Raw genomic sequence first — 27,737 nt, forward strand, 5'->3', positions numbered from 1 at the left:
TTATATGTTATATAAATTGATTATGATGTGTGATTTTTTATTTTATTATTTATTACTTATAAATATTAAAAATATTGAGTATGTTAATACGAAATATATTAGGAAATTTATTTTGGTTATGATTTGATAAAGGAAATCTATTATTTAAATTTTGGAAAGATATTAAATGCTTAAATCTATGATTTAAATTAGGAAAAGACAAGCATGCTTAAATATAGGTTCAATAAATACATCAATGGCATTCTAATGTAAATAAGTAGTAAAACTAAGGGCTATTTCTATTTTGTACTTCTGTTTTAATAAAGTAGATTGTCAGTTAAAGGTTATCACGTTTATAAAAAGAATAAAATTCATCACGTCAATAAACAATTTCAATTGACATAATTAATGCAAAAAACTAAATATAAATATGAAACAAATATCTTAACATTTTAGTGTGTGGTTTACTCCACTTTAATAGACATTTTATTTTAATATTTTTTATTTTTAGAATATCAAATATCCAAAATTTTATTTAAAATAACGATCAAATCAAGTCTAAAAAATATTTTCATATCTTTCTATATATTAAATGAGAAGTCACTTAAGTGACTTTTGTCTACGTGTCAATCATAGAGAAAATTTTAAAAAATTGTTATAACTTGATTAGTTGAAAGATAATCAATTTTTATTATTTTAATTAGATCTAAAATAAAAAGTAAGTGTAAAACTAATTAATATAACTTACCAAATAGTCTAAATAATATTACAAATAATAATTTATGGTAACTAATTGTCAAAATTAAAGAAAGTGTAATAATTTGATTAGTTCTTTTTATATTTATATAATATATAATATAATTAGTCGAACAAAATTTCTAGAAATCGATATAATGATTTCATATACTTATATAAAACATTATATTCATATATAAAGAATTATAATAATTATTAATGTCTGATAATTTCCATATATGTTTTATAAGTCATTTAGAAAAGAAAAAAAATATTTATAAAATTATCTATCATGGCTTAAAAAATTATTTTATCTGAATTTTAAATTATTTATATGAGTTTATAAAACATTTATAAAAAATAAAATTATCCTATATATGAAAATAGAAGTCACTTAAATGAATTTTGCTTACATGTCGATCATTTGTGAAGTCTTAAGAAATATTTTTATAATTTTCTTGGTCAATAATTTTTAATTTAATTTATTTTATTTTAGATTTAAAATAAATAATCTAGATCTAATTAATATCACTTGCCAAAAATTTAAATTATATTACAAATACTGATTTATGGTAACTAATTGTTGAAATTATATAAAGAATATTAATGCTTGATCAATTCGTTTTTATATTTATAAACTACATAATATAATGAGCGGAACTTTTTTAATTTTTATTATTTTAATTATATCTAAAATAAAAGACAAGTCTAAAGCTAATTACTATCACTTGCCAAATAACATAAATGATGTTACAAATAATAATTAATGGTAGCTAATTTTCAAAAATATAGAAAGTGTAATAATGTTTGATCAATTATTTTTATATTTATATACTTCATAAAATAATAAATATAAATTTTTTTTATAGAAACCAATCTAATGATTTCATATTATATAAAAATATAGTTGTATCTATAATAATTAGTAATTACTAATCTCTTATAATGTCCATATATGTTTTATAAATAATTAGGCTTTGAAGATTGGAAGGATTATATTTAACGGATCATGTGAGAACTTTGATTAGATTTTTTTTGCATTTAAGTAAAATAATATAGTTAATAAGGTAATATTATGGTTGAAAAAAATTTTAAGATGAATTTTTGGTTCGTTGATTGTATGTTTTGTATTGCTATTTAGAGAAAAAATAAATATTTGGCAAAAATATGTAAAAAATTAGGAAAACATTAGCAAAAGTTTAATAAAAAGAACAAAATAATAACGAGAAAAATAAGATGAGACCGAAGAAGATGCATAATATATGTTGAAGAAGTTAATGTGATAGTTACATATATATATTTCACAAGCATTTGTTATTACTAAATATTTATCAATTATTTTTACATCAAATTTATATAAACTTTACTATTGATTTTCAAACTAATTGAAGTTAAAAATTATATTTTTAATGTTTCTAAAATTTATGACATTATATACGTAATATATATTTTCTTACAATTGTTATATCCGCGAATTCGCGGGCAACCACCTAGTTCATAGTAAAACATTGACATCAGCAAAAGCATAAGAATAATGAAAGGGTATTATGGGAATATGATTATGCTTTAATTTTTTAATCAAATATAAATATTATTTAAGCACAAAATTATGTGGAATTATTTATGGTGGTGGTTTGGGCCATTGAGATATGATCTTGGACTCGCCTTATCTTTATATACTTTTTTAGTTTGCTTTCAATATTAGTTTTCCAAATTAACTCCTTTAAAATGTTGAACGCAGCCGACATTTCCGTGATAAAAGAAGTTAAATACTTTTCTGCATTTATAAATAAATATCGTTGACAAAAGAAATAAGAAAAAAAAATTGATACGGACAGTTTCGTAATTTTGTATTGTATATAAGTTTTGTCTTACTTCTTTGTTGTTACTGATATACAGTATAACCTTTTTAAATTATTACTCTGTAAATTAATATACATTAAAAATCTCTATAAAATAATATAATTTTATAATTTCAAATTGAGTTTTTGGTTCAATTAATATATCGATAAATTAATATCTCTATAAATTAATAAAAAATTATAGTTTTGGTATAGACCCAATATTATTAATTTACTAGGTGTTTTGCCCGCGATGCGGACTTAAACATTTTCATAAATTTTTGAAAAGTTCTTTGTACACTATCTTCATTACACTAAAATAAATCTTAAAATAACTCAAAATTATATTTTTAATTATATAATTAAAAAAATTATTTGATTAATATTTAATTATATAATTTATGTTTATAACTTTTTACTAAAATACTTTTTCAGATAACAATACAATATATATATATATATATAAATTTTTTTTTAATTATCTTTTTAGATTATGGATAATTCAATATTCTATTTTTAATTATATAATTAAGAATTTTATTTGATTAATATTTAGTTATATAATTTATGTTTTTAACTTTTTACTAAAAGAATTTTTCAGATAACAATACAATATATACATAAATTATCTCTGTTTAAATTATATTTTCAGATTTTGGATAATTCTTACTATTATTAATTTTAATCAATTATCTAATCAAATAAATTGAAATTTTGTTTTATATTTTTTAGTTTATTTATACATTTTATTCATTAAGGGTATAAACAATATTAACCACTCTAACTTTTAATGTGAGAGCTCGATTCTAAAAATTTACTTCGCAAATAATAGTATAGATAGAGATTTCACTGTAAAACCATATGCCAATTCTGAAAAATTAAGTTAAAAAATACTTCATTTTAAAAAATAAATATAAAACGATAATCAATAATAAATGTAATTTTTATTTTTTTATTATATAAAAAGTGTTATTTCGAAAATTTAATGCAATTTATACATACAACTTAATATATTGCAAACTTTATTAATCATACTAATAATTTTAATAATACTATTGATTAAATAGATATAATAATATGAACATAAGTACATTTTAGTTATTTTTAGATCTGTATAAAAAATCAAAATGATATTTTTTATAGAACAAAAAGAGTATCAGTCTTAAGTTATACAAAAAATAATAAAGAAGATTGGTGGGTTAAAAAGGGGAGGGGGGGGGAAGAAAGAACAGCGACCTCTTCTTCTGTCTTCTCTTTCTTCCTTTCTCTTTGGGAGAGATTTTAATAAGTTTTCTATAAATTATGAAATGGTTTCCAGGATTTGCTGATTAAACTCTTACCACCAGAGAAGAAAAAGAGCTCAAGAAAAAGAAAGCTGGAGAGAGAGCAGATAGAAAACGATAGCTAAACCTCAATCTTCTATTTCTTTTATTCTCTGCAACTCCAAGGTATTTGCATCTCTCTCTCTCTCTCTCTCTCTCTCTCTCTCTCTCTCTCTCTCTCTCTCTCTCTCTCTCTCTCTCTCTACCATATGTATATGTATATGATGACCGAAGCTGAAAGTGAAAACCTCAAAAGAGATACAAGAAAGAGATGGCGAAGTAAGAAAAACTGTATAATACCTAGTTGACTCCTATCTCTTTCTCTCTTTCTTTTCCTTTTGATTTTGTTTTGTTTTTTTGGTTATATAAGATTCTCTGTGTATGTGTCTGAATCCGTACAGGATCCAACAGCTTTGGAAAGAGATATAACTATGAATAACAAGAAATGATATGGGTATAGATACTACAACTCTTCATCATCATAACGCTTCTTGACAACAATTCAGATTCTCTATGTCCCAAGATTATCACCATCCCCAAGGAATCTTTTCCTTCTCCAATGGATTCCACCGACCATCATCTTCCCATCAGGAGGAAGTTGAGGAATCCGCTGTCTCCGGTGCTCCGATCCCGGTTTACGAAACCGCCGGAATGTTGTCTGAAATGTTTAGTTACCCCGGCGGTGGCTCAGGCGAGATTCTTGATCACTCTACTAAACAATTGCTAGAGCAACAAAACCGTCACAACAACAACAACAACTCAACTCTACATATGTTACTACCAAATCATCATCAAGGTTATGGTTATGCCAACGAGCAACAACAACATCACTTCACGTGGCCATCTTGCTCCGATCATCAGAGTCAAGGAGATATGATCGGGACCGTACACGTGGAAGGTGGAAAAGGTTTATCCTTATCTCTCTCGTCGTCATTAGAAGCAGCTGCTGCAGCTAAAGCAGAAGAATATAGAAGCATTTATTGTGCAGCCGTTGATGGAACTTCTTCTTCTAACACTTCGGCTCATCATCATCATCAATTCAATCAGTTCAAGACTCTTCTTCTTGATAATTCTACTTCTCATCATCAAGCTGTTGGACATTTCGGGTCATCATCATCTTCTCCCATGGGGGCATCTTCCTCTATTGGAGGGATCTATACGTTGAGGAACTCAAAGTACACGAAGCCGGCACAAGAGTTGTTGGAAGAGTTTTGTAGTGTCGGAAGAGGACACTTCAAGAAGAACAAACTTAGCAGGAACAACTCAAACCCTAATACTAGCGGTGGAGGAGGGTCGTCTTCGTCCCCCGGAGTAGCCAATGATAATCCTCCTTTGTCTCCGGCTGATCGGATTGAACATCAAAGAAGAAAAGTCAAGCTACTCTCTATGCTTGAAGAGGTAACGTTCTCACACTAACATTCTCTAACCAATGAACTAATCTCCATTAAACTTTTGATTAAATTATATGAACCGTTCTATAATATGATTGAATTGAATCAACCAAATTTATATCAGAAATATGATTTTTCTTCATGGTCTTTTTCCCTCATTTTATCAACCAATTTTTCATAATCTCTAGATATGTATTTTAAATAAAAATTAAATATTTGGAGAAATATCGACTGGTACAAGAACACGACACATGCTCTAGTTGGTAGAGCTTGATTACGCAATCCTACCATCACTTATATAATTTTTTTCTAACTAATATCATTATACTCGTGTTATAGTCTAATGTGACATATATTAATGCATTTTTTTAGTGTTACGACTTACGAGTTTGGTGGCATCGCTTAATCAAATTAACATAAGAAATTAAAGTTAGGATTATTAAGTGATTTAGTCTTCCACCAGATTCATTAAAATTAGAGCTTCCTTCTCCATATAAGTTACCTGCACTACGTAACCAAAACTAGTCCTTGAAGTTACTTCATTATTTATCTTTATAAATATATTGTAGTTGACATTATCTTATTTCAAGAATTAAATACGATAATTGCATATAGTAGGAAAACGAAAGACATATTCTGATTTTTTTGCTCGATTTATTATCTTATCTTACCGTTATTACCTCTGGCAGTTTGTATTTTATCTGGTCAAATTAGCTAATAATAACAAACATAAATAATCAATTTATATCGTTTTATTTTAATTGAATTTTTAGGTAGACCGACGGTACAACCACTACTGCGAACAAATGCAAATGGTAGTGAACTCATTCGACCAAGTGATGGGTTATGGCGCAGCCATTCCATACACCACATTAGCCCAAAAGGCAATGTCTAGACACTTCCGGTGTTTGAAAGACGCGGTTCTGGTTCAGTTAAAACGCAGCTGCGAGCTTCTAGGTGAGAAAGAGACGTCGGGGGCTGCGTCCTCGGGGTTAACCAAAGGCGAAACGCCACGATTGCGTTTGCTAGAGCAGAGTTTGCGTCAACAACGAGCGTTTCATCATATGGGTATGATGGAGCAAGAGGCATGGAGACCGCAACGTGGGTTACCTGAACGCTCTGTTAATATCCTTAGAGCTTGGCTTTTCGAGCATTTTCTTAATCCGTAAGTCCCATCTTATCATCTCTTATCCAAATATTACATATCTACTCTCGCTCTTCGATACTAATATTATTAATCTTCCTTCATGTTGACCATACATTATAAAAACAAGACTACCAATATATGCATATATATACCATGGCCTTATATTTTACTAACTGACAAATTGTTTTTCTTCGAACTTATTTTGGTTTTGCAGGAAGAATAATTAAAATATTATTTTTTTGTAAAACAGATGTTTTTTCATAAATAAAATAAAAATGAAATGCCTTGAGAATATTTGTAGTTTTCTGAAAATTATGTTTATTACACCAATTTGATTCAATTACAGTATTTTATTCATTATTCCTTTGCACCACTAGTAAAAACTATCAGTTATAGTGAAAACTAAGAGCACCATTTTCCAGGTTTTCTTACTTTAAAAAATAGTCTCTTAATTTTTTAGTTAAAAATTAAAAAACAATTTTTTATGTTCTCTTAAGAATCCCGTTTTAATTAAAAAAATCCTGGATAATGATGTTCTAGCAAGGGTAACAATGCATTGACCTTGAGATTTTCAAAAAAATGGGGTGTGTTTTTGTCAGTGTGTATATGTAACAATTTTTTATGTTCTCTTAAGAATTCCGTTCTAACTAAAAAAATCCTGGATAATGATGTTCTAACAAGGGTAACAATGCATTGACCTTGAGATTTTCAAGAAAATGGGGTGTGTTTTTGTCAGTGTGTATATGTAACATGTTTTGCATGGCAAAGGGATTAAATAACGAATAGTAGTATAATAAAAGAAGTTTACAGAATGAGATCACAAACTTTTATGCTTTGGGATCGTAATAACATCCTAAGGGTTTCTTTATAGTTTCCTCTTTACTTTGCCTTTAATTCTTTTTCCCATATACTATTATTCAAATAAGTAAAAATGCTATTAGGATAATTACAAAATACGTCTCAGATTTGTCAGTGTTGCAGTGTCATTGGTATATTGTCTCTTAAGAAAGACAAAAACTAAAAGAGAGAAAAAACTAAAAGCTGATAAAAGCAATTTCCTTTCTTATTATTCATCAGAACTTTCTTTATTTAATGTCTGCGGAATTTTACTATTCTGTTGTTAGTGAAGTAAAGAAGAGACGAGTTGTACAGTTCTTTTCTTGTGCCTCTCTGTGAAAAATGTGCTTTATCATGGAAAAAATTAAGTGAAGAAACAAAACAAAAATCAAATGCTTCTTCTATTCTGCAATCAGCTTTTTCTTTTGTCTCTTAGATTCTCACGCCCTTGTAAGGAGAAAATTTGTACCTTTTCTTGCATCTATACTTGATTGTGTTTTTTCCTCTCTTTCTCTTTATATACAAATTTAATAAAAAAATATAATAATAGTATTGGGTTTAGGGTTCTAAAGATTGTGAAGTCATTTTCTGGTCTCTTTCTCAGGTACCCAAGCGATGCTGATAAGCACCTCTTGGCTCGTCAGACTGGTTTATCCAGAAATCAGGTCAGCCTTTATAATAGTATAATATTACTGCTCATACAACAACTCTTTTAGTCACTCATATCTGTAAGTTGCCCAAAAAAAAAAAAAAAGTCACTCATATCTGTACTTAATTTAAAATTTTACTATATATATCAATCATTTCGTCATGCAAAACCTGATATGAGTGGCTTCGCGTCTATTCTCTTGCATGGATTATGAATATGAAATCATTTTTCTTGGGGCTTGTTTCTTCGTTAAATACATTATATATAACCATATAACACATATATAGGACATAGAGTTGGAAGAGAGAGATAGTGAGAGACAGACAGACAGAGAGACATAAATACTCAAACTAGGACCATATTTCTCATGTGCATGAAAGTTTGAAGCTTTAATTTCAATTGTAAAGACCAGCATCAAATTCTTGTTTACGTAAATTATCTTGCCACAACTCCTTCATACTCTATATCACAAAAAAAAATATCAAATAAAAAAGTCAGTACAAATGAAAGAATATTTTAATTGTATAAATTAAATATATTTATTTTCAATTTCAATGTACTATAAGTAAATAACGATGAAACTAAAACTTTGATTTGAATAACCACATTAAACTTGGAAAATATATTCCTTTTTAAACTGAAAATAATTCTGGAACGTAATTTTTTAACGGAGTATGAAGTTTAATTTGTCCTTGTATCCGTATAATTTGTTCGCATTTTCTTGGTTTTCAGGTGTCGAATTGGTTTATAAATGCTAGGGTTCGTCTATGGAAACCAATGGTTGAAGAAATGTATCAACAAGAAGCAAAAGAAAGAGAAGAAAAAGAATTAGAAGAAAATCAAAAAGAAGATTATCACCAAACAAACAACAGCAGCAACAACAGTGACACGAAGCCCAATGAAAGCAACTTCACTCTCGTTCAGACAATAACTGCACAAACTCCAACAACGACGATGATGACGCCGACACCTCACGAAAACGACTCTTCATTCCTCCCTTCCTCCGTCGTAACCGCCGCTCCTCACAGCGTTTCAGACGCTTTCACCGCTGCCACGTGTCAGCAAGACGTCAGTGATCACTTCCAGGTTAACGATGGTGTCATAAGATTCGGAACCAAACAGGCTGGTGACGTGTCACTTACGCTTGGTCTACGCCACACTGGCAATATGCCTGATAATAAGAACCCTTCTTTCTCCGTTAGAGATTTTGGAGATTTCTAGTCTGCCTTCGTCGCTTCTCTACTGATTAATCAACTTATAATAGTGTATTTTTTGGTTGTTTTTTTTTTTTTTTTTTGCTAAAATGTATTTTTTTGGTTGTTTATAGGAATATGTTTTAGTCGTCTCTTCACAAACTCTTAAAGTTTCTTTTATGTATCCCCTCTCGTAAGAAGAAGAGAAGTACACATAAATTGATCATATACTTAGCTATAAAAAGTTCTATAATTTTTTAGAAATGTAACTATGTAATATATATTTTAGTTTCTTTTTCCAAATTATGTCCTTAATAATTTTGTATCTACATTAAACTTATTTACATGTTTTAGAATAATGTTTTATACATATTATTATCCCTTCTGCTAAAGAAAAAGAAAAACATATTAATATCCGTGCCAAAATTTTGTAATTCTTTTTAAGTTGGGATTTTTACTTTTGGACAGCATATTTATGTTTTGTACAGCAGTTTGATGTTGTGATTATCTACATAATTTCAAATAAAATCTAGTTATTATTGATATGATCCTAACTAAATGTCTGCAACTTTGTTTAGATGATAAAGTAATATTGGTAGAATATGGTTTTGTTCAGATTATACCCCTACCAATTTTTTGTTTGTTTTAGATTAATTAGGCTTATGCTGACTTAAGGATTCTTCCACTTGATAGAACCTTTTTAAAACATATTCTTCTATTTGATTTTACTGTTAAACGACAAAGTAATAGGAAAACGCCATGACAATTAAGCGACATTATAATTTCCTTGTATAACGAGATTAATCTCCTTACTTACTACAACTATGTGTTCTTAATTTATTAATGGCAACGAAGTACGTTTGGGACACTAGATCGTCTTATTAACAATTGTATTCTTTTCAGTTTATATAAAAACGGTTTAATACGTCAAATCAAATTCATGTATGTTATGTGCTTCTTTCCCTCTCAACAACATAATTTCCCTAAAATTCCAAAGCTTTGGTTACATGTCATATATATAGGCATATCTCAACCGAGACGCTAACATTTTAATTCCACAAAAAGGCGCTAAGAGCTCATTGGTATGGTGCTAGTGCTACTCATTCCTTTGTTTACAATAGGGACTTATTACTTGTTCAGTTTCCTTAAAAGTCACTTAAGTAATTTTGTCAAGGAACATCTACATTTCACCTAAATCCATATATATTTGCGTGAATTTATATTCCACGTATATATATGTACATCATGCCATATTATGGATAAAAGATTATTTATAGTCTGACTGTTTACAACCTAATCAGTTCCGTTCACGACATATACGATCGATCTATGATGTGTACTTAAGATGTTGAGCTTCGATACACGCGCGCTTACCTTAACTGGTTGATAACAGATTACATGAGTACACTTAATTTTCAAATATTTTTTATTTAATTATTAAGGATTGCATAATATTACTACTTAGTTAAGAGAAAAAAAAGATTGCATAATATTAATGCATCCATGTTTGATGCATAATCTTTGTAAGAGTTTTAGGTCGTAGTCTGTAACTATCATAAATTTTAAACAGTGGACCTTTTTTTTTTTTTTTGAGAAACAACAGTGGACCTTTTTCCTAACAGTTCTTTTGTTCATTTATGTGTTAAACCTACGAATAATGATTTTCTACGAAGAACTACTATTATACATTTTACCACAAATGATTTTGTATATTTTATGAAAAAATAAAAGTGCCGCCTGGCCTGACTGACCTAATAAACTTATTAAATGCACATGATATTTTTTTTACGTAAGTACATTTATTGCAATCATAGTGGTCCATTTTTTAATCCTTTCTTGTCTGACCACTGTCCTTTAGCTAATAGCTAACATACTCTTCTAAAAAAATTATAGTTGGAAAATTTCATATACTGATTTAATTCATTATCATTTTGGGCTGCTATACAAAAGTTTTAAATGTCAATTTGTTTTGTCTTTTACTTATTGGAAAATAAATAAATATACATGACAAGAAAATCCATATGCATGAGTCTTAGATTCTTGATTTTAATACTGGAGGGCCTGCCATTTTAATAATCCATATGCAAACGTATGCATATGCTGTCAAATTTATGTCTAGCAGTGCGTGTGGATGGTTTTACCACGCATGATGGGTTTTCATGCATCATAAAATTTAACAAGGTACTGTCTGATGTATATCCCCTGTATATTATTTGAGAAGCATTGCAATATTTTTTTTTGTAGCCACATGTCATCACTATAATGATTCTTAGAATCTTTAGATAAATAGGTTGGTCCATCTAAATATATAATAAGTTTTTATTAAACCACAATAAATACATTATTAATGTGCTTCATTATTTCCTAAAATAAGATTACGGAATTGCCTAATGTGGCTAAAGTATATATGACAATTAATGATTTTGAATAATAAAGATTTGATAAAAATAAGTGTGTATTATAATTATATTTGTTTAATTTTAAGCTATTAAAATAAATTAAACAATCATAGAACCCATATAATAAAAATTAAAAAAATTATTTATATATTATATTTTTGAATTTTTAAAAAAAAAGAGTATAAATTACTAAAACTGTTAAAAGTTTCACATTCAAATTTTGTGATCTATGATTTAAAACTTTTGTTATGACATGATACAAATAATTAAAAAATAATATAAGTTGTAAGTCTCATTTAATAAGTATCAAAAATAAAAGATATATAAATATATGTATCATTTTAAAACTATATGCCATATAAAAATACATAAATATCTTAATTTTGAAATTTACTTTCAACATTTTTTTGATAAAAATTTTGAAAAAATATTGACAACTTAATTTTTTAAAATATTATAAATTACTTAAATCATTAATTCTACAGTAAAAATTTTGTTATCACTAATTTAGACTTTTTGCTATAACATATACAAATGATAAAAAATATTAGCAAAAAGCATCATCTAATCAATATTAATATTAAAATGTACCATATATATGTTACTACCATTTAAATTTAATTATATATCATATCAAATAGAAAAAATATTTTTTCGATTTATAAAATTCATTTATATGTTTGCACCAATTTAATTATATAAGTAGTAGATAATAACTTTTTAATTATTCAATATATATATATATATATATATATATATATATATATATTATTTCATAATATATTATAAACATATCTAATTATATAAAAAAATGTTGGAGTCTCTCCTGCTGAGGACACGTCACTAAGTCGTGCAAGGAGGAATCAACACGTGCCCCTCTTTTTTAAACGTCGCGTTTCATTTAATCTTGCGCTAACATTTGTGGGCTTCGTACCTGGGCTTTATGATTACACAGCGTTCGAGTCCGAAAGTGACCTAACGCTTATCGTCTTCCTCGGTCACAACGAGTCTAGGGTTCATACTCCTCTTCCATCGCCGACATCAACAATGGAGTCTCGAGAAATTGTGCCAGGAATGTAAACGCTGTGGGGAGCTTGCGGGTTTATACATGTGTTCGTCGGTGCTCTAACACCGGCTTCTAAGGTTCTGGAGTCCCATCATGTGAAGAAAGTCAGTGTCTTGTGGGGTTACCAAGCTGTCCGTCGGCGAGCAGGTGAGGCCAGCGACCATTCCGATTACCCGGAGCAACCACAACTTCAAGCTTTCTGCTATACTATGTCCGTACGTTTCTGGGTATTCTCAAACTTTGAATATCAATTTTTTTGTTTCATTCGAACTAAGGTTATGATTTGATCCTGTGTTTAGATCGGCTACCTAGAATAGCGTGGTTTTACAAGAGGTGTGACTATCGCATTATTATTGATTTTCATTTGATGATTATATAGAACCTGTGTTGAATCGAATAGAGGCAAATTGATTATACCGAATCTGGGTTTAATTCAATTGATTCAATTTCGTAGGTTGGTTGAATCAAATTAATGCAAAGATTTTCATCTCTATAATGTTCTGAAACGACAACCTTTAAAAAAAAACATTCTTATGTTACTGTCAGAATATAATTTTTTTGTTTGTTTAACAGATTTGAGAAGAAGAAGAAGAAAGGAACAACAATGAACTCTGAGCAAAACAACAGCACAAGCTTCCCACCAACTGAGCCAGAACTCTGCGACAATAGATGCGTTTTTTTGTGTCTTCCAACATGAACCTCTGTTCCAGATGCTACAGAATTCTCCGAGCCGAGGAAGATCTAACCGCTGTAGCAAAATCTGCTGTCAAGAACTCACTTATCACACCAGAGTAAAAACAGCCTCTTGAAACCGAACCAGCCTCTGTTGTTGTAACAGCTGAGCCGTCATCAGCTCCTATAGCCACGGGACAGGAGGAGGCAGAGCCGTCGAAACCTGCACGGACTAACAGGTGTTTCAGCTGTAACAAGAAGGCTGGGGTTATGGGGTTTAAGTGCAAATGCGGTAGCACGTTCTGCAGAAGCCATAGGTGCCCAGAGAAGCACGAGTGTAGCTTCAATTTCAAAGAAGTTGGACGTGATGTAATCGCAAAGGCCAATCATGTGATCAAGGAGGATAAAGTCGAAAGGATATAAAAAAAAAAAACTTTTCTTTTTATAAAGTAATTTGGGGTCTCCATCTTTCGTAAGATCTCTATCTATCAGTTAATTATAATCAATATATTCTTATATTACTATGGTGTTGTTTGTACAAGAGGGAGGAGATACCACATTGACTCTTTTTATATCTGTTGCTACAGATTATTGTTTTTTTTTTTGAGAAATGTTACAGATTATTGTTATAATTCTATATATTTATTTGCATATAAGCTCATTAGTGTTAAAAAGCTCTAAACTTCACTATATTGAATAAAAAATGTAAAGCGAATCATTTTATAGATCAAGATTAGAAAATTAAAGAAAATATAACCAAATAGTAATACATAATAGATTAAAAGAGATATGTTAAGTTATTCTAACTAAATAAATGTAAAATATATTTTAAATATTTATGTCATGAATTCTAAGAAAAACTATAAACATAGATCCACAACTATGTAAAATTAAAATATATTGTTATATAGTCGAATAAGAGTACGATATAAAATAATGTAAGAGAATGAATAAAACTAGGTAACTTAAAATTAAACAAATAAATCAACAATTCTACACCATTATAATAAAATCAGAATAAAACTTCAAATAAATAATTTTATTAATCGTAAGGTAAAATTTATACAGTTGTAATGGAAATAAAACTGAATAAAGAATAACAATTTATACTAATACAGAACAAAATATTTTAAAATAAAAACAAATATTAAACAAATATCAAAAATATCAAAAATATTTATTCTAACTATTTAAATTATTTTTAAATTGTCATCCCGCCCGTAGGGCGGGCCGGCCCTAATAATATATAAAATAATTTATATATATAATGTTCATCAAGGCGCAGGTCTTAACCTAGTATTTATTTATTTTTGAAACACAACGTTTGATGTATATATACTACTTTTTTGGTGCAATATGTACTACTTTATATGTATATATAGTTAAGCTCCCTTTTTAAAAATCTATACTAGTTAAGCGCTCGAGTTATTATGTTTCATAATATTGCACCGCAAAATAATATTTTGAAGTTAATTAGTTGGTATGTGTTTTTTTTTTTTTCTTGAACACCAGTTGTATGTGTTTTACACAACGTTTTTATCGTCGTAGTCTCCTAGAATTGAATGGAGTAGAAGACGAAGATACCAACTTGTGTGGACTCAATTGTTTTAGAGTGGGGCCTATTTTAAATGGTATTGGGTTTGGGCCCATGTCATCATGGAATTTAGCGATCGCCGAATCCGATGGCCGATGGCTACCCATCACACAATCATACTTTATGATCAAATAGGTCCCCTCATTAAAATTTTGTTTAAATATTCGACCATATAATTGCATATCCCTGTTATTTTGTTTAAAGGTATTACTCTATATTCTATTCCAAAATAGTGTAATCCCAAAATGGAGTTGAGTTTTGCTCTACTGTATTATTCCATTTTTTATTCCAAAAAAGAACATTCTCAATTGTTTTTCTTTTTATTTAGTTAATAATTGTTAATAATACCTTTAATTTATAAAAATTTAAAAATTAACCTCAATTATTTTATGTTTACAAAACTTCCATAAAAATATATTTTATTTAAATTAAATATTTATTATTAAAATACAATAAATCATAAAATATATAAGATACCATATTCTTTTTACTAATGAGCATAGAATATTTTCCCACAAATGATTAACTAATATATTTAGCAACGAACAATGATTTTTTATTTTTAATTTTTCTAAATCGAGCAAGAAAATTCTTAAATTGGACATTTTCATTTTCTGTAATTTCAATATCTACGGATATAGCTTCTCTTCCAACTTCAGTTGGTACGATTATTATCATATATATATAATTTTCCTAATTCTAAAGCAAAATTTTGCATTAAAAAGAATATAAAGAAGAAAACAAAGTTTTGTTTTGTAATTTGAATTTCATACGGGATCCAAATGTTTGTGCAATATATCAAACTCAACACGTACAAATGTTATCAAATCAAAATGTTGACCCACAAGATAAAAAAATTCATCTATTATATGTGAACAATATTTCACTGATCTTGGTAGTTCCGAAATAAATTTACTGGATTATTAAATCTTTATTTTATATTATATTTTTATTTATTTATGTTTAGTTTTGATTTTTAATAGTTTATGCATCTTTTATGTAAAATTATTAAAAAATATTTTTTGGAATATATTTTTTAGGAATATCATATTTATTTTCAGGTTATTGTATCATTTTAAATATTATTTAAATATAAAATAAAAACATTCAAAATTAAAAGGAGTATTTCATAAATAAAAAGGTCAACTCCAAAAAATTACTCCATAAATAGAATAATCCGAGTCATTACTCTATTTTGGAATTGGATATAGAGTAAGAATGGAGAAGATTTTACTCCAAAATAAAGTGGAAGTAAAAAATGGAGTAGAGTTGGAAATGCCCTAAAGACTAACGACTAACGAGCACTTGTTAATGGCGAAGGGCTGCTATTCTTTAGTTACAAAACTATTTTGGATATAACTATATTTTAGGGTTTCTTTTCCCAAGAAATATATGGAATGAATTATTGGAGTTTATTTCAGTCGAGTATTTCAATTGCTATATAATTCTTGGCTGTAAATTATCAAAAGAATTAATTAATCTTACTAATTCTATTGTTAATTTAATAGCCAGCTAATATATAGTGCAACGTGAACTATTCTGTTTCTTGACTGTAAATTATCAAAAGAATTAATTAATCTTACTAACTATTGTTAATTTAATAGCCAGCTAATATATAGTGCAACGTGAACTATTCTGTTCATGCCGTTGTTTGGCCATGAATGAATCTGCTTAAAGCTAGAAACCACAAATGTCTTCTTAGTAACATGCATTACCCGAGTTTGATGAATATAATTGTGATGCAATAACGATGCTAAGAGCATCTCTAGAAATACTCTCTATTTTAGAATTTTCAAAACTTTATATTTGAAGTTTCAAGGTGTTTTTCTCTAAAAAACCAAAACTTCAAATTTAACTTCAAAATTATTTATATTTTACACTATATCTTTATTTTGGTCATAGTTAATATAAATCCATTAACCTTTTATAAATAACTAGTTCTCCTTCCATATCAATATAAGTGGTTTTGAAGAGGTTTTATTTTGTTCCAAAATAATTGATATTCTCACTAATCTATATATAAAATTTAATGTCATTTGAAATCTGTAACCAATTATAAAATAGTGTATATTTTTTTCTTTGGTTTAACTAATTTTATTTAATGTTATTTTTATGCAACCAAGATAACTTACATAAAATTTTGTATTTTCTTAATCCTTGTGAAAAAACCTTAAAACCCACTTAAAATGATACAGAGGGAGTACATATATTAAAATATTACAGTAATATTAATTAGTAAAATATTCCACTAAAATATAAAATTATAAATATAAATAGATAATTAAATATTAAACTACATGAAAATACCACATTGTTTCATAACAAATTATTTCCGTAATGCTTCATCTTTAGTTATACAAAATTTGTTAAGACAATATTTGAGTTTTTGGAGGTTACAGAGCAAATTAACTATACTATTAGTATTGTTGTAATATTTAAATTTGTATAATAATTATATCTTCATGTATCTTTTCAAAATTTTTTTTATTAAGTTTCTTTTGTAATATCTTGTTGTCTAACCCTAGTTTTAAAATAGTATAAATCTTATCTGAAATTTTTATTTAATTTTATGTGTAAAATTAGTATTTAAAATAATAAATTTGAAATATTTAGGATATACAAAAGTTTTAAGAATCAAAACGATAAATAAGAAAATACATAATAATCATATATGTGATGTGTAGTTAATTATAAAGACTAAAATACAAACAAAAAGATGAAACTTTAAATAAATATGAAACTTTGAAGTTTCCCTCTTTAAAACTCCAGTTTTGAAGTTTTTTTTTTGTGAACAAAAAATTATATATTTGAAGTTATAGAGTGTTTTTTGGAGATGCTCTAATACAATTTAACTAGGTTAAGATCCGCGCCTTGCCCGGAATGAACGTTATATGAGAAATTACATTTTTACCACTTTCAGGGTACCACTTTTCAGTTTTACCACCACTAAAGAGACATTTTCAAAAATACCTTGTTCACTAAGTGGTAAAAGACTCTTATGCCCTTGTTATTATATATATAATAAATCATTATTTAAATAAAAAAAATAAAAAAATAAAAAAAAAATAAAAAAAAAAAAAAAAAAAAAAAATAAAACTTTTTTTTTATGTTTTCGAATTATACTTTTCCAAATTCGAACTTTTTATAAATTTTTTTTTTCGATTTGTTTTTATTTTTTTTTCAAATTTCTTTTTGAAAAACGAAAATTATGTTTGAAACTATTTTTTAAAATTTTTTTATATTTTTTTAAGTATTTATTTATATATTTATTATAATCCTAAATTTCACATTCCAAAAACCCTACCCCACCCCTCAACTCTAAACCCTAAGTCTAGATTAGTTAACCCTAATGATATAATTGTCTTTTACCCTTCATTAAAAGTGAGGGTAAAAGTGGTTAGTGTAAACTTGAAAAGTAGTATTATGAATGTGCTATTTGTGGCAATTTTCTGAACATTATATATATAATTTTTTTTATACATTATATTTTTTTTATACATATAATGAAAATAAAAAATATATAATGAATAATTAAAATAATGGTAACTATTACTTATATAATTAAATTAATGAGAACATATAAATAAATTTGATTAATCCAAAAAATATTTTTTCTATTTGATATGGTATATAATTAAATTTAAATGATAGTAACATATATATAGTATATTTTAGTATTTATTAAATGTTTATTTCTGCTCATATATTTTTTTATCATTTGTATGTGTTATAGCAAAAAATTTAAATTACTCATAACAAATTTTCACTGTGAAATTAATAGTTTAAGTGATTTATAATATTTTTAAAAATTAAGTTGTCAATATTTTTTAAATTTTTTATCAAAAACAAATTATTCACAGTAAATTTCAAAATTAAGATATTTATATATTTTTATACGGTCATATAATGTAATTTAAAATGATATATATATCTTTTACTTTTAATACTTATTAAATGAGACTTTCAACTTATATAATTTTTTTAATTATTTGTATCAAGTCATAACAAAAAATTTAAACCATGGATCACAAAATTTGAATATGAAATTTTTAACAATTTTAGTAATTTATAACCGCTTTTAAAAATTCAAAATATAACATACAAAGAAATTTTTTAATTTTTATTATATGGTTACTATGGTTTTTAATTTATTTTAATAGTTTAAAATTAAACAAATATAATATAAGACACCCTTATTTTTATCAAACCTTTATTATTCAAAATTATTAATTGTCATATATATACTTTAGCCATATTAGGAAATTCTGTAATTTAATTTAAGGAAATAATGAAGCACATTAATAATGTATTTATGGTTAGTTTAATAAAAAACTTATTATATATTTAGATGGACCAACATATTTTTTCAAGAATTCTAAGAATTATTCTAGTTATGATACATGGCTACAAAAAAATGTTGTAATGCTTCTCAAATAATATATATAGAGGATATGAGATATGTGTTGGCCGACACTAATAAGTTACAAAATGAATACGTTATATGTGTGTATTAATATAAATAGTAAATATACAATAAATGCATTGGGGTTCCTGAACAGAATGATTGTAGAACAGTGAAGGTACAGTATTGTTGGAATAATTAAATTTTAGAGGACATGTCGTATCTTCTTGTTGTCTTATCTCCATATGATGTGAAGTCTGGCCTCATAGATAATTTACATAAGTAGACAAAAAAAGATAATTTACATAATTTCACATAAGTAGCATTGGTCGAATGGATAATATTTGTTGCTATTAAAACTCTGAATGGTGACTACGGTTTAAACGGTGCAGGATAAGCAGTTCCACTGCGGTGCGGTTCTAACAGTTATAAAAATATATAAATATATAGTATGTTTAGAGATTTTTGTTACTGTTAACTGCAAGGCGAGACGCGACGATGGTCACTATTCGAAGCCTAAAATTGACATGTGACTCTCAACCTTGCCTGTTACAAATTCATCCAAGAAAATCCTGACAAAAATATGAACCTAAGAATTAACACGTTATTTCAGAAAAAAAAAAAAAAACAAAAACTAAAAATGATGTTTTTGGGATTATACTGTTTAGTATACATTTTAGAGTATCTTTTACCCATATTCGTTTACCATTAAACTGTTTTTTTTTGTATTTATAATGTAAATGGTAAGATGTGAAGTATTATCATGAAACAGTGGTTTGATTATATTGTTTTTCTTTCTTTAGTTAAGCAAAGATCTTTCATGTTTTGATCTTTTACCATGGTCGGATCTGGAATTAATTTTGAGGATTATAAACATTGCTTAAGAATTTTAATATTTTTTTGTTTTCATAATTTAGAGACCTATTTCGTAGTTTTATTTAGAGACATATAATTTCTAAAATGTTTAAGAACCAAAGCTAATGTTTCATTAGGTTGTGCTCAGAGTCGGCCATGTCTCTTATTGCTTGTGGCCTCCCTAGCGTCACTTGCTAGTTTATAAGAGCATGCCCATTGGAAGTTTTAACTCTAAATTCACACAAGTTCTAAGAAAAAAAAAATAATATAATAAACTGTCTTTTGTGAACCTATATCCTGCAGTCTCTCCGTAAGAGGCGGTATCACTACTATTTCGCAGGTCCTACGACACGTTGCAGCCTACGATTAATCCGCTTATTTTTTGTTTTTTTTTTTTTGAAGTCAAACGAAAAGGATTAAAAAAAATCAATAAAACTATCTTGAAAATCGAGTCTCCCAAGTTCACTGATGGGGATAGGGATGCTCTAATTCATCCTTTTATTTAGATCCAGGACGCTAACTTATTTGGTTCTCGTTATTTACCCAACAGGCCATATCTCCTCCTCTGGCGTATATAGAATTAACATAAACAATTAATATGCAGAATCAGGTGTAATAATAATTTAACTCAAGAAGATTGGAGCCAGAGGCGGGCCCACTAAGACAAATATGGTGTAAAATAACACCCCTTAAATATGATAAATTTGAAAATGCTGATAGAAACATTGAAGATTTTTCAGCATTTTTGGTTTGAAGTGTACTTTGACCTAGATTAAAATGAATTCTGAGCCCACCACTGATTGGAGCTAATGTGAAGTAACATGCAGTCGTTAAGTGAGAGTTTAGTTTACTTGTGTAAGAAAATTTACCATTTCATAAAGTGACGTGGCATCCAAAAAATGAACAAGTATCTCGATAATAAGAAAAAATTCTAAGGTATACAAGACAGAACCTCCCAAAGATTAGGTTATATGAAACAGAGAGATCAAGCTTGGCTCAGTGTTTAGAGTTTTGGTGAACGAGGATTCTTGTGAGAGACACAACTGTAGTCGTGAAAAACCTTGACACTACAAAAAAAAGGTTGATGTGCAAGGGAAAAACTTTGCAAGGGATTTGCTTGGGACAATGTTCCCTTGCAAAATGATTTTAGTCAATATTCTCTTCAAAAATTTTGCAAGGGATATATTTTTCTCGAAAATACTTAGCGAATTTGCTAATTGTTTTTTTTTAACGCTAGATAATAATGTTATTACAAATTATAAAAAATATTACATATAATTCTACAGTCGACATTTCAACCGGTCTTAAGAGAATTCACGACTGACTGCATCATCTGAGCTGCCGTATGGAATATGTGCTTAACGGTACCCCTTACGCCTTGTTGCAGATCTCTTGATGTAGAAGCACTAATGAACCATTAGTCAAACCACTAGACCAAAAGGGCTTCCGCATTTTTTCTAGTTGTTTAATATACACTTTCACAATTTCTTAGAAAATCTATTGGATATGAGCAACGGATCTGGATTGTTCCCTCACAATTTTCTAGCAAAATTTCTAGGAATTTACAAGGGAACTTTTTTTTTTATCAAATACTGGGAATAAATCTACTCCGGAACTAGAAGAAGCGCCTAAATTACTAAGAACAAATAGTCATTCATTCCCAACATATGCAACAACAATTTTTTTTTTAAAAAAAAATTACAATATTTTGAATACATTGTAAACTAAACATAAACCAAACCAGTAGTATAATTAATCTAATAATTTTTAATTAATTTAAGAATTTTAATTAAACTAATTAAACCATGTACTAAAAAAATCCTAAACAACCCCTAAACTACCAAACCCTAACCTACCAAACTCTAAACAAAACCCTAAACTAACAAACCATAAAAGAAGCCCTAATCTACCAAACCCTCAACAAAACATTAAACTACCAAACCCTAAACGAAGCCCTAAACTACCAAACCAAATCTACTTACCGTATACCAAACGCTAAACTACATTAAATCAAACCCTAAACTACCAAACACCTAAACACTTGTGGTGGTGGCTTGCCGTGGGCGTTCCTGTGTGGGCTTTCTCCAGCGAGGCGAGGAAAGATAGCTGGAGAGGAGATACGACAAGGCTCTGAGTAGGTGAGAGAGTGAGTAGATCCGATGAGGCTATGGCTCAATGAGAGAGAGTTGATCCGCAGAGGTTGTGAGAACGAGGAAGAAGAGCACCTTTGGCAAGGAAGAAAGTTGGCTTCGGCGAGGAAGAATAGTAGATCCGACGAGAGTGAGAGAAAACAAGATCAGTTCGGCGTCAGGAAGAGGTCTCCGGGTTTCGTTTATGGGTTTTTGTAAATAATTCGGAAAATCAATTCTAGTTTATTACAAGTTTCATTGTCTGTTTCGGTTTTGGAACATGATTCCCAACACTTAAACTAATTTCCTGATATACTCCATATCTAGTTTGTCAAGTTTCTGACACTGGACAAATTTCCCGAAATATTTACCGAAGTACATTTTGAAACACTATACTTTCATATTAAATACATTATCCAAAACCAAAACCGTAAAGAAAACCCAAACGAAACCCCAAAACAATTTTTCTTAGGTTATGTAGATTCTTGGTCTGGACTGCTGAACCGGCTGGGGTTAGCTGTTGAAGCCGGATGTTTCAATCCGGACTCTCTGTTCGGTTAGTGTTTGAAGGTCAAGACATTGAAGGCCGGTGGTATTGGGTCTATTCTGGATATGCGCCTCCGACGTTAATGCTATTAGTACAAGCACATCAAACAGATCCTTTGGTTACTAATAGTTTGGTCACATAATAGATTTGGAATAGACTTAGTTTCGTCGTGCATGTACTTGAAGTCGAATTTAGGAGGATTAAGGGATGATTCATCTGAATCGTGGAGTGAATTCATCTAAATGTAGTTGAAAATACAATGATGGAGATTAAGTAGACTTGAATCTAATTTAGTGATTCATAGTGATACTAGATAACATTATAGTACCTGTAATATAATATATGTTGAGGTTAAAGCTTTGTACCAAAATTAATGTGAAGTTGAGCAAAAATAGAAAAAGAAATAAAACATTTTTGGAAATGGCTTAAAGACGTCTTGGAGATGCTCTCATGTCAGCGGTTATTGTTAATAACCGGAAGATGCCAAAGAACTAGAGTTTGGAATCTTGTCGGTTATTGATCCGGTTTATCATCCCTGCGATCGATTTCCATAAGCTACCTGGTTTTGATCTCCATAACTAGTACTAGAGTTTGAAGATCCCAAACGTGAAGGAAAGATATGGAAAAAAAACCAAGAAATCTTTTTATGGTTTCTTCTCTTTTAATGGCGTTTTTATTTGCTTATTCTGCATCTGTACAGCTTAATGATTCTGGTAATTCACTTTGTCTCTTCTTCTCTCTTTCTCTCAAGATCATGTTAAACTTCACAAGTTGTGTGTTTCATGCAGATTGGTATTTTTGGTTTCCTCTGTACGCACTAGCTTCTGCAGTTAATCTGATCAACTCCAGAAGAATATGTAATAAATCAAGAAGAATTAGACAGATGACGAGAACAGCTCTAAGCTTGGGTTTGTTCTTGTTGGTTAAAGTCATTACGGAGGATGTCATAACAGAGAGAGTTGGAATCTTTTCTTTGGATCTCACTCATCGAGTTGTGAGAGAGAAGATCGGAAGTGGTTTGGTGATAGCTTCTATGGTTCTGCAACTACAAGCTTCTTGTTCAAAACGGAAAGAGAAGTCCGTTGACTTTGGTAATAACAAGAACATGGTTCAGTCTCTGGTTTGAGAAAAGTCAAAAGACATTTCAAAACTTGACTCAGTTATTGTTGATTTTCAGGGATGGCTGCAACTGTAATCTTTGGTTATGGACTTCCCTTTTGGTTCTTCACTATACAGAATGGAGAAATCAAGATTTAACTACTTTTCTTATTTTGATTATGTATGTTATATTAATTTGCAATGTCGTTACGACCTAGAACTGGTTGCAAATCAGATAAAGCTGTCTAATAAGATTCAATGAGAAAGTAAAAGATTGAAACAAATCAGCCAAGAATTGACTTAAAAAAAGCCAAAAACTAACAAAAATGACCTCTGCAATTTGTAGCTCTACAATGACAAGAATGTTCATTTTCTTGGCCAGATGTTACCGGTTTGCGTCCGTAGTCTCGCGTGATCTCCTCTCCTGAAGCTATCTGTTGTTACAACATAGCATAAAAGATCTATTAGGTGAAACTTCTTTCAAACTAACAGAGAACAAGAAGAAGAGCCTCCCATCTGTACTGGCGTATAGACCGATACGAGCAAGAAGGGACTCCATGCTTTCCTCAACATCTTGGTGTGTAACAAGATTAGGCGAGCAGCTAGAGATGAAAAAACAAGATTGAAATTATACAACGCATATTGTTGAATAATGCAAAAAAAAATTTGGTAGACTCTATGATTGATGAACCGAGAGACATTTACATGAGTAGTAGCATCAACAACATAATCAGGCTCTCCCATTATTCTACCAATGTCGTTGATATTAGCATCAACATCATGTATGTAGCTGCAACCTTCTTTGCCATACCTATGAAATAATGAAATCATAAATAGGATTTTTCAGTTTTTGTTCCAAATTAAAAGATTTTTTTAAAAAGCTTTGTACTGGATTCGTCTCTTGTTTGCCTCTTGCTGATCAAGAACTTCTCCAATGTATTCACAGACGAATGTACCACGCAGTATATGTTCACAAGCTCGTACTCCCCATCCCTGTGGGATTTGATCAGTCATGTATACTGGAGCCTGAAGCAAAGACAGATAGATAGACACAACTAAAAAGAATGATGTCTCACACCTTGCTTTCTGTTCTAAAAACTTCAAGTTTAGTGCGGATTCCATTCTGTAAAACCCGATTGTGACATGTTCTAGAGCATCCGCAGAGTTCATTGCATTAATAAACAGGATAAACCTCCTGTAAAACATTTCCACAAACAAATCACATGTAGTTGAGTGACATCAACAAGACTCTTAAAGTTACCTCCAAGATGATACGTTCTTCGTCATCATATGGGAATCTACACCTCATGGACTTTCCATATACGTCTCTAGCTTCCTCAAAATCGTCACCGAAGAGGTATACATGATCACAAGTTAAAGGCGAGCAGACTAAGCCAGGACAGACACACCTGTGTTGCAGCTTCTGCATGGGACAAATAAAAAACAAATGTCACAACAGAGAGAGAGAGAGAGAGAGAGAGAGAGAGAGAGAGAGACAATCTTGTTTTTTCATATTAGGACAAAGCGAGAATACCTCCTTGGCAAAACACCGAACTTAGCCTCCATTGAGGTCTCAAGACTCAGCCTACAGCAAGCTGAGCGAGCAGCAGACAAGATGTCTTGGTTACTAGGACGTTGTTTCGCTTTCTGAATCTTTGACAACAATATTTGAAACCACAGAACAGTGAGCATCAAAGTTTGTGCTATCACTAGGAGGTGGTGGTGGTAGTTTAGAATCTTGCACCCTCCTCTTCATGTTCCTAATCCTATATGAGACTGCTCCAAGACTTTTCTTGAATTTATTTGGACGGCTAAGCCTACCAGAACTTGGTTCCACGTGTTCTGCCTGATGGTGACGACCAAGGTCAGGTAGTAAATTGAATTTCAACCCACAGAACTTGCATACATATCTATGTACACTCTCTATGTTTTGGCTCACAACGATCTGTGAGGTGCTTGCTTCAGGGTTTTGAGAAGACTCATTATTAGTCAATCTGCTGCACTCAGAAGGATGCACAGCTTGAACATGTGTTAGCAACTGTTCTTTATCTCCAAAGTGGCTGCCACAAGGAATACACTGAAGAAGCATGCACTTCTCTGCGAACTGCACGTGATGTCTCTCCTCCACATGAGCTTCCAAAAGCTGTCTCTTCACAAAAGAATCTAAACAAATAGCACAAGCAAATCCACTAAATGACCATTTCTCTTCTTCAATAGATTCTGACATTGATTCATCATTAAAACCCCATATCCTAGATAATCTCTCCTTTGCATGGGATACTAACTTCATCAAGAAACCTCCAACTCCAGCGTCTCTTGAAGCTTCTGACATCGCCCACTCAAGCTGCTCCTCCACTGGAACCGAGTTTCTTAAAGACGAGAGGCTTTTGAAGAGCTTGTATAATATATCACAAGCTTGATGCAGAGGCAGCTTCTCCTCACGAGATGAGCAGCTCCATAGAAGATCGACAAACACTTCTTAGGATATCATCCGGCTCTTCTCATTCCTAGCACGCCTGAGCAAGTTAGGAAGGTGTTGTTCGCAGTATAACGTGTGCTTAGTGGAGAACTCATTGCAAGGAACGTAGATGTTCTCTGAGAAGGAACCAACACACAAGTTAACCTCATTGCTACTACAATGCTCAAGCATCTCAGTGAAGCTTGTGGTTTCATTGAGCACACTTCCCTCTAGAGGCATTTCATCTTCTAATGTTGACATAATGTCTGTTTGCTTTCTTTTAAACGGACCAGATGAGGAATCTAAATCGGCGTAAGGACGGTGTTTGTTGCAGTACAAGATTCCAGGTAGAGACCTGTGCTTGCATTTGGTACCAAGAACAGTGACTCCTCCGCACATTGGTGTCTCACCAGCAGTAGATGCCTCGTTCTTTATAGATTTGGTAGTGAAACGAGAAGATAAATGCACACAGCAATAGATATCACCTTCATTGGTCCACCTCACACTGTCTCCCTTTGGATTCAATGAAAGCTATGCATTGCTGACTCTTATTTCCAAAACCAAATGGTTTCTTCATAACCGATTCGTTTATGTTTCTGTCTTGTCCTTGAGACAATTCATTAGACTCTTTTTCTTCAACAACAATGCCATCCCATAGGACCAAACCATTCATCACATGGGTATTTTCAGTATCAGATTCCATCTGTGATGCGTTTCCTGTTTCTCCACGTCTAATCTCTAGTTTTGGTCTTTTACGGCTCGCATGGACATCTGAGTTGAAGATGCTTTTACTACCATTCTGCTGTTCTGTTGTTTCTGCAACACTGCGACGAGAACCATTTTGTAACGTAATGCTTCCATGTTTTCCATTCTGACAACACCATTAGTTGCATCTGATGATCAGAAATGGATTTGACTTTGTTCCATCTGATACAGTTGTCAAACTCCTATACACATACAGTTGTATGGTTGCAAATGGTATATTATACACATGTATTTTGCATATATCTGCTTAGTGAGATGGGATTTGATGACAAGAAAATGCAGAGTAACAGACACAATCGTTCCATGAGGTTACTTCTTTAGCTCTGTTTCAATTTTCTATTTGGGTAGTCAAAGTTTGTGTATTTGTTGAAGTGTTTAAGTTTAAGACCAAAAAAGATTTAGCTCTGAATCTTTGGACTGTTTTTGATTGGTTCTTGGAATCTTTGATAACTTTACCTTTTAGCTGGACTGTTCCTGAAAAGAAAGAGATTGAAGAGGATAATAGCATTGACCATTCTCTTTCTGCTTCTCAACGCTTCAAGCTCGTCTAGTTAAAACCAACAACAACTTTCTTTTCTGGTTCTTGTATCTTCAAAACTCTGATCCATGTGTGAGACGTTGCCAATCTTCGCTCAACCAAAGTTCCATGGGAACTAAG

The 27,737-nt window shown here is 30.1% G+C and overlaps 2 protein-coding genes, 1 long non-coding RNA gene and 2 pseudogenes across 6 annotated transcripts; 3 read left to right on the top strand and 2 right to left on the bottom strand.

Annotated features, from left to right (window-relative positions):
- Nucleotides 1-3,735: 3,735 nt before the first annotated feature.
- On the top strand, nt 3,736-9,397 carry LOC103842402 (BEL1-like homeodomain protein 4). Of its 4 annotated transcripts, XR_627964.3 has the most exons (6): nt 3,736-4,003; nt 4,279-5,275; nt 6,042-6,433; nt 7,857-7,917; nt 8,634-9,176; nt 9,218-9,397. XR_627964.3 is itself a non-coding variant. In XM_018655100.2 (5 exons), exons 2-5 carry the CDS (start codon nt 4,391-4,393, stop codon nt 9,120-9,122), a joined length of 1,827 nt encoding a protein of 608 aa, XP_018510616.2. In that variant the 5' UTR covers nt 3,736-4,003; nt 4,279-4,390; the 3' UTR covers nt 9,123-9,182. The 4 variants fall into 4 exon arrangements, 3 of the variants coding, with proteins under 3 accessions (XP_018510616.2, XP_033136665.1, XP_033136666.1); XM_018655100.2 differs by lacking the exon at nt 9,218-9,397 and having other exon boundaries at nt 8,634-9,182; XM_033280774.1 differs by lacking the exons at nt 3,736-4,003; nt 9,218-9,397 and adding an exon at nt 4,055-4,156 and having other exon boundaries at nt 8,634-9,122.
- Nucleotides 6,679-7,863, bottom strand: LOC117128445. Its single transcript, XR_004451744.1, has 2 exons — nt 7,114-7,863; nt 6,679-6,976 (listed from the first exon to the last, which is right to left on the bottom strand). It is a non-coding gene; the product is annotated as an uncharacterized LOC117128445 (long non-coding RNA).
- A 2,869-nt stretch (nt 9,398-12,266) lies between the features above and the next one.
- On the top strand, nt 12,267-17,921 carry LOC117128434 (annotated as a pseudogene).
- Nucleotides 17,922-18,898: 977 nt separating this feature from the next.
- Nucleotides 18,899-24,140, top strand: LOC103842403. Its single transcript, XM_009119023.3, has 3 exons — nt 18,899-23,471; nt 23,547-23,849; nt 23,936-24,140. The coding sequence occupies exons 1-3, from the start codon at nt 23,378-23,380 to the stop codon at nt 24,013-24,015; spliced, it is 477 nt and encodes a 158-aa protein (XP_009117271.1). The 5' UTR covers nt 18,899-23,377; the 3' UTR covers nt 24,016-24,140.
- A 141-nt stretch (nt 24,141-24,281) lies between these two features.
- LOC103842436 lies at nt 24,282-27,594 on the bottom strand (annotated as a pseudogene).
- Nucleotides 27,595-27,737: the final 143 nt, after the last annotated feature.

The sequence above is a fragment of the Brassica rapa genome, chromosome A09 (genome assembly GCF_000309985.2).
Source record: "Brassica rapa cultivar Chiifu-401-42 chromosome A09, CAAS_Brap_v3.01, whole genome shotgun sequence".
NCBI lineage: Eukaryota > Viridiplantae > Streptophyta > Magnoliopsida > Brassicales > Brassicaceae > Brassica > Brassica rapa.